Source organism: Mirounga leonina, unplaced genomic scaffold (assembly GCF_011800145.1).
Source record: "Mirounga leonina isolate KUSES-001 unplaced genomic scaffold, KU_Mleo_1.0 Mir_128, whole genome shotgun sequence".
Lineage (NCBI taxonomy): Eukaryota > Metazoa > Chordata > Mammalia > Carnivora > Phocidae > Mirounga > Mirounga leonina.
The window spans coordinates 7,454,305-7,468,305 of NW_023270320.1; the positions used below are offsets into that span (position 1 = coordinate 7,454,305).

At 41.6% G+C, this 14,001-nt stretch overlaps 1 protein-coding gene across 1 annotated transcript in view; it reads right to left on the minus strand.

The window, feature by feature from the left end:
* Window positions 1–357: 357 nt before the first annotated feature.
* Window positions 358–14,001, minus strand: part of KCNU1 (potassium calcium-activated channel subfamily U member 1) — a 177,541-nt gene continuing 163,897 nt past the window's right edge. The window contains 4 exon segments of the mRNA XM_035003825.1: window positions 358–763; window positions 3,571–3,704; window positions 5,415–5,606; window positions 13,172–13,311. Of these exon segments, the coding sequence (XP_034859716.1) occupies window positions 358–763; window positions 3,571–3,704; window positions 5,415–5,606; window positions 13,172–13,311 (872 nt within the window).

Consider the following 14,001-nt stretch of genomic DNA (forward strand, 5'->3'; position numbering starts at 1 on the left):
TCATTTTTTTTTTTTTAACTTGATGGCTTATATCCCCTGACTGGACGAACCCAAGAAGTACTGAAGGACCTCTTTAACACAGCTCATTCTAACATGTTTTCTGCTTGAGGGACAAGGGACATAGAGCAATGAACTTTCTTTACAGAGCATTCATCATGCATTTTTTTATTTATCACTCTAGATCCAGTGGGATTGGATGAGACTTTTGTCTCTCCCCAGTGTGGGCTTGATGATCCACCACTAAGCAATGGGCATAAAAGTGGCATGCTTCTGTTTTTATTTTCCTGTTCAAAGTCACCACCTCTGGAGGTGCTTAAAAGTAGCCAGCTAGGGGCTTGTGGAGAATATCAACAGGCCTTAGTTTGGTTTTGAAGAAGCAGGGGCATTCACCTCTGTGCTTTCCTTCATTTTTTCCTTCCCATTTTCTCTCATAGTTTCAGTTTCACCTAAATGTGTCTGGGATGATAGTTTATTGCTCTGAGTCAATACAGCTTGCTTAGAATCACTAACGGAAATAGTTTTTGGCTCCAAATAATGAACAGATGTCATCAAAGGTTTTGTTGTAGTCCGGTGGACTGGGTCAATGGTAGGAGAATGATTTATGTTTGTAGGTTTCTCTGATGTTGGCATTATATTTATCATTTCATATGGACTCTGAGATGAAGTATCCAATTTGTAATAAGAAGTGCTGAAAGGGATGGCACAAAACACAAGATCCGAGGGCAGGAGCTTAAAGTCATTGGCTGGCCGGGTGATCACAAACCTGTAAGAAAAGCCAAAGATGACTCCCGAACCTCTGCAGCCGGGACAGTTGTGGCTACAGGCAATGGCCCAAACAAGGAAGTCTTTGTGCTGGGCCAGAGGAGGAAATGTTTTTTGTTCTGCTTTGCTTCACTGGTTTCTTATTAAGAGTAAATACCTTTGACACAGAGCAACAGAAGTCCTAGACTAGGAATTAGGAGACTAACATTCACTCCTGCCTCTGAAACCAAGCATCTCTGACCTGAGTTCGGCATGGCATCTCCCTTCCTTGGGCCTTGATTTGTTCATCATTTTAATGGGAGAGGGATAGGACAGAGATGTGGACTGACTGATCTCTAATGGTCTTTTGGGTTCCTGGTTTCTCTGCTTTTAATATCCACTACACTAATGAATTCAGTCAGCCCAATATTGAGCACTTGGCCAAGCTTTATAAAAAATCAGAGGATTACATACTTCCAGCTATTTCCATTCTAGCTTATGCCTACCCTAACACTTATGCCACAAACTTTCACATACAATGCAGTGCAGCCAGTGTGGGGGGGAAGAATATTAAACTGAAGTTTTATTTGAAATTTTGACTCATAAGCAAAGAGTGAATGTCAATGAGTCTTAAAGAACACCCAGAGCCTGGACCTGCATGAAGACTTCATAGGGAAGCAGGATGCCTTAGCCTAGTATCAGGCACATAGCAAATTCTCAATAATGAGAGTTAAGTTAATGAACACACCAGTGTTCATGTCAGAACACTGAGGCAGAATAACCTTTCATGGCTTTCATCCTGCATTTCTTCATTGCTGTCCCAAGTGGTCACCTCTTCTTTCCTGAACAACCATCTCAGGGAACCTCTGACCTCTTTTCATTGAATAATCTTCCCCCTGTTATCTTTCCCACTGAGTCCCCTGTAATGTCTATAATAGTTTAAGCAAGACCTACTATAGTCAAAGACTCCCTTTGAAACAGAAATATCATTTCCTTCCTGGAGGTCCTCTCAAGTATAGGCTGCACGTTCTCCCAATTACTGAGCTCCATGGGTTTTCTGCAAGTGTTGGAGCAAGGGCATGGAGTTCAGGCAGAGAGAGAGAAACCAGCATCATTCATGCTTCCCAGTGCTGCTTCCAGAACATCACTGCTCCCTCAGCATCTTTGTGATTAATGCTCTATAGCCGTATCACCCTCCCTCTCTATTCATCGGTGTCATCTACAGACCTCCATATTTATTTAGGCCTCTGGCACTTGGGACACTTTTTCTTTCAAACTCTAGTGCCACTATCATCTCAGCAATGGCTATGCCTATACTTCACGGGGAAATCCTGGTGTTACACACAAATTCCTTTGAGCACAGCCCTCACCTAATGGCTATGTTTGTCTTGGCACCCATTCTTTTCCTTCCTTTCTCTGATGAGTAGAAAAGTCTTCTTTCCATTCAAGACTACCCCACTTTGAGTAGCTTGGTTTCTTTCCCCTTAGAAAAGAGAACAAGTTTCCTTCAATCTTCTTCCACTCTATTGTTTTTAATCTCTCCTTCTTCTACTGAATCTTGTCCATTCCCACTGTGAGGATCCTAGTTTGGACCTATATTACTGTGTTGTCTGTAGATTGCACACTCTCTTTTCCCCTCCTGCCCTCCACATGCATTTCCTCTATGTTCTCCTACACTGTGGTCAGATTGCTCTTTCAACTGAAATCTGAGCATATCACTCCCATAATTTGTACATGTAAAACACAGTGGTCTAGAAATGAGGCAGTTAATCAACATTTACCCAATGAGTCCAGCAGAAAACAAGTAAATCTTTCCAATGTGGACAGTGGCTTTCAGCTTTAAGAAGTTGTATAGACAAACTGATACAGCCACTCTGGAAAACAGTATGGTAGTTCCTCAAGATGTTAAAAATAGAGCTACCCTATGACCCAGCGATTGCACTACTAGGTATTTACCCCAAAGATACAGATGTAGTAAAAAGAAGGGGCACATGCACCCCAATGTTCATAGCAGCAATATCCACAATAACCAAACTGTGAAAGGAACCAAGATGCCCTTCAACACACGAATGGATAAAGAAGATGTGGTACATATATACAATGGAATATTACTCAGCCATCAGAAAGGATGAATATCCACCATTTGCATTGACATGGATGGAACTGGAGGAGATTACGCTAAGTGAAATCAGTCAAGCAGAGAAAGACAATTATCATATGGTTTCACTCATATACGGAACAAAAGGAATAGAGCAGAAGACCACAGGGGAAGGGAGGGAAAACTGAATGGGAAGAAATCAGAGAGGGAGACAAACCATGAGAGACTCTGGATTCCAGGAACCAAACTGAGGGTTACAGAAGGGAGGGGTGTGGGGAGATGGGGTGACTGGGTGATGGGTACTAAGGTGGGCACGTGTTGGGATGAGCACTGGGTGTTATACGCAACTAATGAATTGTTGAACACTACATCAAAAACTAATGATGTACTATATGTTAGCTAACAGAACATAATGAAAATAAATAAATAAAGATTAAAAAAAAAGAAGTTGCATAGACATGGATGAGGGGTAAGTTACAAAAAAATCCTGATTTAAAATCTGGGTCTACATCTCAGGTTTCACTGGGGACACAGACACCATTATCCTTACATGGTCAATGTTAATTTGATCATCAGTTCATTCATGTTATTTACACCCAGCTTCCTTCTTCCTATATCACTGTCTACTTCCCCTGGAACCTTCTTTGTAATTATGGACCCTGAGCTCTGGACTTCTCTTTCACATTGAATAAAGTAGTTTTGGCTCTTATGCTTGGATAGATGGGTAGCACTCTCCAAGCAAGCATACTCCCCTTTTTTGTTCCGGCTTGTTCTCCTCTTCATCTATCATGCGGTATAAACCAAGGCACAGGATTCCAAAATTATCTAATGAGCCACAGAACACTTGCCCAAATGTCTTTCTTGGCTGGGGAGAAAAGAGAAAAACATGTGTCTGTTGGTACTTTAAGCAATAACAAGCACTTACTGGAAAGTTATTATCTTTCCTTGTAGTAAAAGTTTGGAAGACCCAAAAGCTGTTTCCTAATATCTTTTATGGTGGCAGTGTCGAGTAGGAAATTAGGTTTATGATAAGTTTTGAGCATCTAATCCCAGTGATTGTTTTTATCACTGTAATCTTTCAAGAGCCTCTTGTGGGTGTGACATAGCATGTTGTTATGCTAGTTTTTATTACTGCTGCTATTTTGGTAACCATTAAAGAAGTAACAATGAGTAAAAGATTGGAAAATTCAGTTTTCAAGCTATATAATGGGTTGGAATGTTCAGTGACCTCCAGAGAGTGATGTTCTTATCCTACTCTACCACAGTTTACAGTCCCAAGCATTCCTCTTGACACTGCTCTCAGGCTATAGCCAACAAGGGCATGATGGATAGACAACAGGGTCAAAGCATCAGCAAATGCATTCAATGAAGCCACGTGAGAACAGTTTGTTTCATTATGTGATTCTCTAGGGTAGAGAACAACGTGAGGACAAGATACAAGTGAAGAAAGGAAGGAGAACAATGTTGACCAGTCCACTGTCACCTCTGATACTGACAAGAAGTTGCCAGCAGCAGTTGTCCTGGGCTTATAATCACTCCCAATTCAATCTCGGGTGAGGAGCCCAGGACCACAGAAATGCAAAGGACCAAAATGTGCTAAGGGAACTTTGCCATATTGTTTGCACCTGCAATTCAGATGTATGGAGCATGGGGTTTTCCCTTTTTGGCAGTATCTATCAAGACGTACCAGGTGCAGAGACCTGGAAGAGCCTGCTCCATGTGAGGGGGGTTCTGCTGATGTCCTCTGAACAAAAAATATTTCCTTAAAATGCCCTGCCCTGGACAACTGGTAGAGAGCTAAATGTAATGTCAACCAAAGCTAAACCAAAAGGCACTGATAACTACATTACTCATTCCCAGGCTAGACTCCACTGTGAACCCCCAACACCCAGATGCCCCACTGCATATGCCATAATGACCTTTTCCCCTTGCATTTGCCACTGGCTAGCCCAATCTGAGTCTTAGACCCAAACACAGAACCCTTCTGCCTGACTTAGGCTAACATGATCAGATTTCTTTATCAGCTCAGGTATAGGAAGAGTGAGCAGAGCCTGGGTCAGACTGCCTTGGAGGGTCCCTTGCTTTTCCAGTGGGACAAAGTGTGGCCTCAGACAAGTCCTTTTTTCTCTGAGTCTCAGCTTCTTGATCTGTTCAGTGCAATTAATAACAATGCCTACCATATAAATCCTTGGACAGGTTAAGTAAACAACAACAACAAAGCAGACAGGCACAGGGAACATGCTCAGTAAATATTAGTTATAATTATTAATACCCTTGCTAAGGTACAAAGTTATTAGATTTCTCAGATGCTTCCTGCACACTTGGATTTTTTTATCTGGAAGATGAAGATAATAATACCTGTCTTACCTACCTCCTGGAATTGTAAAAAAAAATAAATAGGATATGTGAAAATACACTTTAAATTCTAAAATACTCTATGAATACAAGGTTGTATTAGCTTTTGTTATTCTTTCTATGCTCTAGGCCATCTAGGAACCCAAATAGCCTAAATCATTTTCAGGAATCCAGACTGGTAAGGAAGTGGGAACCTTTATCAGGATAGGAGTAGACTCACTTTAATGTCTGACAAGATGGTTTCAGTTAAGGACAGAAGCCCCAGCTTACACCGTGCTCTTCCAGACATAATTGAAGTGCAGCTGTGGGTCAGCCCACAGATACTCTTATCCAAATGCTGTTCCAGCTGAGAACTTATCCCTCCTGTCACCAGCATCTGAAGTAATTCCAGGACATGATAATTGTAGAAGGCCTGGAAAGCAAGGACAAGCCGTGTGCAAAGTCAGAAGAGCCAGCACAGACACTGTGGAGGTGTACAGTCTTGCAGACTTAGGGGGCATCGCTGTTTGAAACGGACCCAGTGAGGCAAAACAGGGTCCCTCGTCATCATTATTAAAATCAACTAAAAGCTCTCAGTTCAGGTAGGGCGCTGGGTTAGGCAAAGTACAGAGAAAATACCATTGACCCAGCTCCTGCTCCCTTGGGCTCACACTGTGGCAGAAGAAAGTGGGTAATGATGCTAACACCAAGGATGCCCCCCCCTCCAAAAATAGCCAGAGGAGTATGTCAGACCACAGATACCCTAATAATCATCAACATATATTTAAAACTATGTATTTAATGTGACTGCTATAGTTTTTCCTTAGGGAACTACTGACATTATTACTGTCATCTGTAACTGAATCTTCTGGATGTGAGCCTATTTATATTAAGTAGGTTAAAAGATGACTTCAAATGCCTTTTCCTCCCTAATGTCCTGACTTATGGTCTCCTCCTTTTGATTGTGACCTGCCTGAGGACAGGTATTGACTTGGATCTTATTAATATTTAGGTCTCCCGTAGCTCTCAGGTACTACACAAATAGTAGGTGTTGAATAAATTAATAGAATTTGGGAATCTTTGGCATCAAAATGAAACCAAAGGAGGACGTGTGGGACAACTTCTTATTTTGAAAACTACTTTGAGTCTGAATAAACCTAGCTATATTCTTAAACCCAAAGGATTCCTATCGTATTTAGTGTAAACTAGGCATTGGCATACATGTAAATAGCACTGTAATATATTACCCATTAGATTTTCCCAAATCTATTGAATACATAGTGTTTTAAGTGTTCAACCTTTTGTTTTATCTAAATTAGACTTTTACTCAGTAGACATGAGGATTTATATGTTCATATATTACTTATAAAAATAATAGGAATGACCTCAATTGTTACTGTCGTAGAAATTTTCCAGTTCACTTTCTCTAAATTCAGGGACTTGTCTTCTGCAGACTGAATTATGATAGGGGCCTGTTTACTAGTCTTCCTGTCTTGTTTTTATTCTTACTTGCAATCCCTGTTCAAAATCTTTCCAGAAAGATTCTCTAGGACACAAATCAAATCATGCCGTCCCCCTCCTCAAACCTTCAATGTCATATCCCTGCTATAAAACCAAGCTCATCTCCTCCATTAATGGTGCCCTCCAGTGCACGACAGTCTATCTGTTGCTCTAGCTACATATTTACTCCTTCTTGCCTTTGCTTTGGAACATCTGACTGATCGCTCATCAAACTCTATGGTTGGCAAACTCTATGCTGGTCTCCTCATCAGAAAGAAGTTTTCCATGCAGAACCTGCCCTCTTTAATACCCATCACCAGGCTGGGTGTTATATGCAAACAATGAATCATGGAACACTACATCAAAAACTAATGATGTATGGTGATTAACATAACATAATAAAAAAAAAAGAAAGAAGTTTTCCTTTCTTTGTGATCCCACAGCCACTGGCTTTTGCTCCATTTCATCCTTCTGTATTTTATAGTTAGTAGTTTGTCTGAAACACACCTGACTTTGAATCTTAGCTGAGATTAATCTTAGCTGAATAACCCTAGCTATGTTCTTAAACTATTTTCCCAAAGGATTCCTATCGTATTTAGTGTAAACTAGGCATTGGCATACATGTAAATAGCACTGTAATATATTACCCATTAGATTTTCCCAAATCTATTGAATACATAGTGTTTTAATTGTTCAATCTTTTGTTTTATCTAAAAACTTAGCTGAATCCTAGCTGAGTACTTTTGGACAATTCATGTCCAGAAACAGTTTTATAACCTTTAAAGTTGACATGATAATACCATCTTTGAGCCTTGTTTGTGGGATGAAATGAGATATACCACACACATTACTAAATTCTGTTCTCAGGTATTGGGATCGCCTGGAAGGATGTTCATGAGTATAGATTTCTAGGATCCAAGATCCACTGGATTAGAATGTATGGAGAGGAGTGGGCATCAGAAATTTAAAGGGCACCTCTGGTGGTTCTGCCACTGGTTGGTGCTCAGATCACCCTCTGGGGCAACAGTTCCTTAAATGATATGGTCTTTCAGAGGACAGACTTTGTCAATTTAACATTCATGTCCTCAGGGGTGCATTGAACAAGGCAGGTGTTAAACAGCTGTAAGAATACTAACTGCAATTGGCAGTCAGTTTTTAACAAATAAATATTGCTAGTAAATTGTAGAAGCCATTGGAACAAAAGGGTCTAAGAAATAATATAAGGTATATGAATTAAGATAGAATAACAGAAAAATAAGTTTTAAAATAGTTTTTAGGTTAAAAGATGACTTCAAATGCCTTTTCCTCCCTAATGTCCTGACTGAAGTGATCCACTGACTGATAGTTTCCTCCTTATTTCTTCTTTGTTCCATTTTGCTACTACCCAGAAGGGTGCTTATGGAATCAGCTCCCTGAAATCCAGGCATGAACAGGGGATGTAAATCCAGGTTGAGCCACAATCCGTTTAAGAACAAGTGGCCATAGTGTAGAGTGATCAAACATAATGCTGTTAGAATAATTCTCCACTGATTAAAGAAAAGGTATAAATTCTAGGGTTATCCTGGTGTCAAGGGCTCTAGGGAAACATGTACTTTACATATTTAACTGAGAGAGGCTTAGCTTTTGAATATATCATTTCTTCAGTTTTGACATCAAAAGGATTGCAATTCTATATTGGGGAAAATAAAGGGATTTACATGTCACCCTTACTCCATGAGCTCATCTAGTATTCTTATTATTCAGGGTTCTATGGTATTGATCTCTTTCTTTTTTCCTCTCTCCTTTCCTCCCTTCCTTCTTCCCTCCTCCCTTCCTTTTCTTTTTTCTTTCTCAAGAAAATAGGAAAGTTGAAATGTGCTTCCAATATTTTAAGACCTTTAAACTTGGATACTCTTTCTAATATAATCACATTTACTAGAATTTGGACTTTCAGGGTTAGAAAATGTTGCAGCCCCAAGTGTTTTTACTTCTAGCTACAATGAAGCTGTAGGTCTCTCTCACAACTTACAATATTACTTAATAACATAGGTACTAACATCCTGCCTACTTGCTGCTTTTTATTCTGAAAATCTAACCTCAAAAGGCCTTAAGATCAAACATTCTCTGAGAAATATTTCTGAGAATGAGGCTACATGGTAAGAAAACTGCAACTAACCAGCTGAATGACCTTAAGGGAGTCACGTAACTTCTGTGAGCTTCAATTTCCTTCCTTGTAAGGAAATTGCTCCCTACGTTCATGTCCAGTTCTGAAGTTCTATTGTTACAAAGCTGTGTAAGAGTCCTGCTTATGGACCTGAGTGTCTCTCCATATTTTTTTTATAACATTAAGCTGATAAAGGATTAAAAGTGAATCTGAATTCTATTTTCTAATGATATGTTTTCCCATCTGGGGAAGGCATTTACAGTAGTCCACCAGAGACTATTTGAGACCTTAGCGTCAGCTGTATCAGATTTGGAGGGCAACACTATTATTTTATGTTGAGAAAAAAATCACAAGTGTATCAGGGGATAGAATAAAAAACTACATGAAATCCAAAACAAAACTTCAGTAAAAGCAGTGATGACTTCACAGCACATTATTCAGGCTTCGTTCTATCCTCGGGATTGCACATTCATTCCTTTGCATTTATTAAGGGGGAATGGAGAAAAAGGGGGAGAAGTCAGAGTCAAGACCAGTGATCTCATCTTGTTTCTGACTTGGCTGAGGTGTTAGCCACCTTTTTCCTGAGGGAGTCTGTTCTGAAATTCATCTGTATTCCCCCTTGCATTTCTGTGTAGTGTGGGCATCAGGGAAACAGACCTCGAATTATAACTTCTGACCATGAAGCAATGGAAAACAGATCTCTTGGTGCATTGAACTGGGCAGCAGGTTGGAAGAACCACCTGGAAGGTGTTCTTTGGGGAGGAGAATTATGGGACAAAAGGCACATGCAAAATTGGGTGGGATGGTGGACTCCTGTCTCTCATACAGGACTCTTGACTGGAAACTGGAAATCTATCCCAGAAGAGAGAACAGGATTCTGGTCCTTTCATTTTATGCCTCCCTCTCTGTTGGTCATATATTCTAACTTCTAGGGAGCAGTTTTCCAAATCTTAACAACAGAAATCATCCTTCACATCAAATCCTAGGCAGAAGCCTCATGCACAGCACAGATGAAAGCAGTTGTTCTGACTGGGGGGATAGGTGCAGGCAGGGGAGCATGATGGGGTAGGTGCACTCTGGGCTGCTTCCTGCTTGTCTGCTCAGCACCGCCTGAGCACCAGGGGGTAGATTCCTTTAAGCAAAACTTGAAAATCAATGCACTGGAAGGATACTCATGATCACAGAAAGAGCTTTCTGGAAGGACAGAGGACTATGACAGCGAGGTCTAACTCTGGAATCATACAGAGTGGGGTTCGAAAACCAGCTTGTCATCTGTAAATGCTGTGACTTTGGCACTTTATTTGTCCTGCTAAGCCTCAGATTCTTGATTTGTAAAATGAGGCTCATAATTGTATTCTCCTAATTGGTTGAAAGAAGAATTAAAGTATTGTAGCAAAAACCTTGGCCCAAAGTAAGTGCTTCAGAGATGTTATTACTCTTCCTATCACAGTTGTTGCTCTGTTTATTAATATTATTCCAACAAGAAAATTTATTGGGAGAAATTACCTTGAGGTCTGTGTTGGGAAAGACCCGTAGGTGTGATCTGGAGGCAGAGAACTGTGATCATTAGTGGTGGCTGCCATGGGAATGTTTTAGAGAAGTGATAACCACGGAGCCCACAACTGCTATCCTAACTTTAAGGGGAGACCAAGATCTTTGCCTTTCTCTCCCACTTCTCAGCAAGAAGATGCTCCAATATGTATGGAGAAGAAACTGGAGTGTTGACAAATATATTCTGCAGCTACCACAGTGGTGGCTCCCAGATGTTTTCAGTGTCAGAGGATAAATGTTCTCTTCTCCAAGGCTACTGCTCTCATTTCTACGAGATCAGGTGTAAGGTCAGAGACTACCCAAGATCAAAGAGTACTCAGAAGACTCAAGATGATAGAATTTGAGGCCCAGACCTGGCCTTTGGGCTCCTTCTTTCTGTGTGGCTGGACAATGGGAAGTCACCCCCACCCTTAGAAAGCCAAGTGGACCCAGTAGCACCAGACCTAGGGGCAAGGGAATCAAGAGTGGGCAGTATGACCAGGTCATTTTCAAAGGTCTAGTTCAGCTCATCATGGCCGGAGATTTGGGACTGGTGCTGCAAATAGTATTAAAGTGTGTTCATTTTGTTGTGTCATGAATCATTAAGGATTCAAAAGCTGAGGCAGAAGGCCACCAGGTAGATATGCAGAAGGTCAAGACCCAAGCCAGCCCCCTTGATGGAAAGATTTGCCTGAAGCTTCATTGCTATGCTTGTGACCTCATGTGACTCCCCCCTGGATCAGGCACAGTGTGGGTTTTCTCTCTCCCACAGACTTCACTGTGGGAAAGACTTCTGAGTTTTTACATAGCTTATTTCCTCTTCCAGGAGGACTAGACTGTCCTATCCTGTGGAGAAGCCCACTGATACAATATCTGAAGGCAGCCTGGGAGGCAGTGCTACTCCTCAGTGTGGTCACAAGACCTATGGTGAGTGGGGAGAGGCCCAGCTGCTGGCTCCCATGACCAAGTTTGTGTTTGCTGTGCTGGCTGACATGATGTGTTCATTTGTTTTAATGTCTCTCTCAGCCCTCTTCTGCCCATCCTGCTCTCCCCACTAGCTCTAAACAGAGTCTGTGACTTTGTTCCTACCTCTGGGGGCCAGTGGAGTTTAATTAAGGTTCCAGTTTAATTTAAGGCACAAAGCTGCCTGCCATCTAGGGATCTCTGAGGAGAACTGGGACCTTAACCCCATTTAAAATGTATCCTGCAGACAGGTCCAGTTCATCCAAAGTCACCTTCTGCCTGACATTCCAGTCATTAATTACTGGCAAAGTAACTGACATATCAATGACAGACAGTGATAAAACCCTTTCCCTGACAGAGCTACCTTCCCAGAAAAGTCACCTGACTTGACTCCTGGCTCAGTCAAGGCTGAATGCTGCCTAACCCTTTAGGAAATTCATTGTCTACCAACTTGTTGAATGTTAAACTATCACTGACCTGGTATTATCTCTCTGAGAGCTTGATGGGATTTATGAGACGCCCTCCCCCATCCCCAATGCTCAGGGAAGCAGAGCCTAAGGCAACATAATCCCCTCAGGGCCAGTGGCACTGGCGCCATGAGGGCAGTGTGTGTGGCCTAGCCATGCTCCCCAAAAACTGCAAACCATGCCTTTGAGGCACCCACACAGTTCAGGAATGATGCCCCTTCCACACGGAATTACAGAAAGCTACAAGTTTATCAAGCTGTGTTCAGAGCCCTGTGCGTCTATACACTGATATACAGCCAGGCTGCAATGCTTCCCTTGGAAAATCTGGGGAGAAAGAGTCTGGGAGGTTGTAGGTAACAAGGATTTCCTTTGGAGGAGTTCTTGCGGCCATTTACGAATGGGTACGTACAGATTTTGTATTTTGGTCCAATTCCTTGAATGAACCAAGAGTGCTTGCAGCTCAATGCCTTTTCCCTTTTCCCCCTCTGCCTGGTGTGTTTCCTTCCCAAAGATCAGAACAGTGTGTGCTCTCTTCTCTTCTGGAGCTAGATTCCCATGCCACCATGTCAGTGCTGCCTTCCTTCCCTGGCCATGCTATTGAAACTTTCAGCTCCTTTCCTAATCCCTGTATTTCTCATTTCACATTGCCTTAGCCTTCTAGCTATCTGACATGCCACATATGTTCCTTATATATCATGTTTCTGTTACTCTTCTCCATGAGCCCGAGCTCCATATGGGCACAGACGTTGGTCTATTTCATCACTGCTGTACTCCTAGCGCTTGGAACAGTGTGCCCTGCACAGAGTAGGTATTCACTCAATGAATTAGCTCTACTTACAGAAATACCATAGTCGAGGCAAGGGACCTGCTCAGAGGCTAAAGAGGAGGTGAGAGCTGAAGAGCAACCATGTAGTCAAAAACACACGCCAGGAGCGGGGTAACATGGAGGGAGGGTTGACTTAGTTCTGAACAAAGCTCATACCGCCAAAGGCCAGAAGCTTTTCCTTGGTCCCCATGTCTCCTTATGGCTGATTTCTGTATAAGCTGTTGGGGATATTTTAGAGAGAAGAGAAAGCAGTGTCTTCTAAGCTCTGAAACCAGAGCTTGGTCTGCCAAGATGCACCTGAAGCTAAAAGGTAGGCACCTTGCTTTTTATGTGCTCGTTCCTCCTGGTACTAAGTGTTCTGGTTCTAAGGGCCAGACATGTTTTTAATCTTGAAACTGTGAAAATTTGGCTTCTCTTGCCAAGTAGTTGTGAAAAAAGATGAAATAATGTATGTGAACAAGCTTTTTCAGAGAATCAAAGAGAACTCTGAATTGTGAGGCATTCTCCTTATTTCCCAAAGCTTGAACCATCCTTCCTCCCCTCTGCAAGCTGCACTTAGCTACACTTACTGTGGCCAGGAGGGAATCCAAGAAGCTGCCAGAAAAGACAGTGCCTGTGGAAAAGGATGTGCTGAGATGCAGGCTTGTTCCTGAGAAGGATTCATCCAGTCCACTCAGCTGTTCAATATAGTGGATATTGGAAGGATTTTCTGCAAGGCAAAGATGGAAAAAAGAAAGACAAGCAGACAAGCTTAAGAATACAGGACTGCCATACAAAGCAGGCCAAGGGGTGACCACTGAACAAAGAATTTGATGTCTACACTGGGGTCAATGTGGGATCTGCACTTACTTCAGTATCTATCTATCTATCTATCATCTATCTATCTATCTATCTATCTATCTATCTATCTATCATCTATCTATCTATCATCTATCATCATCTATCTATATATCATCATCTATCATCATTTATCTATCATCATCTATCTACCTATCATTTATCTATCATCTATCTATCATCTATCTATCTATATATCATCATCATCTATCTTTTTTTTTTAATTTTTTTTTTAAAGATTTTATTTATTTATTTGAGAGAGAGAATGAGAGACAGCACAAGACGGAGGAGGGTCAGAGGGAGAAGCAGACTCCCCGCCGAGCAGGGAGCCCAATGCGGGACTCGATCCAGGGACTCCAGGATCATGACCTGAGCTGAAGGCAGTCGCTTAACCGACTGAGCCACCCAGGCGCCCTCATCATCATCTATCTTATCTATCATCTATCATCTTCCTTCCTTCCTCTCTCTTCCTTCCTTCCTTCTTGCTTTCTTTTTCTTCTTTCTTTCTTTTTCTTTTTCTTTCTTTCTTTCTTTCTTTCTTTCTTTCTTTCTTTCTTTCTTT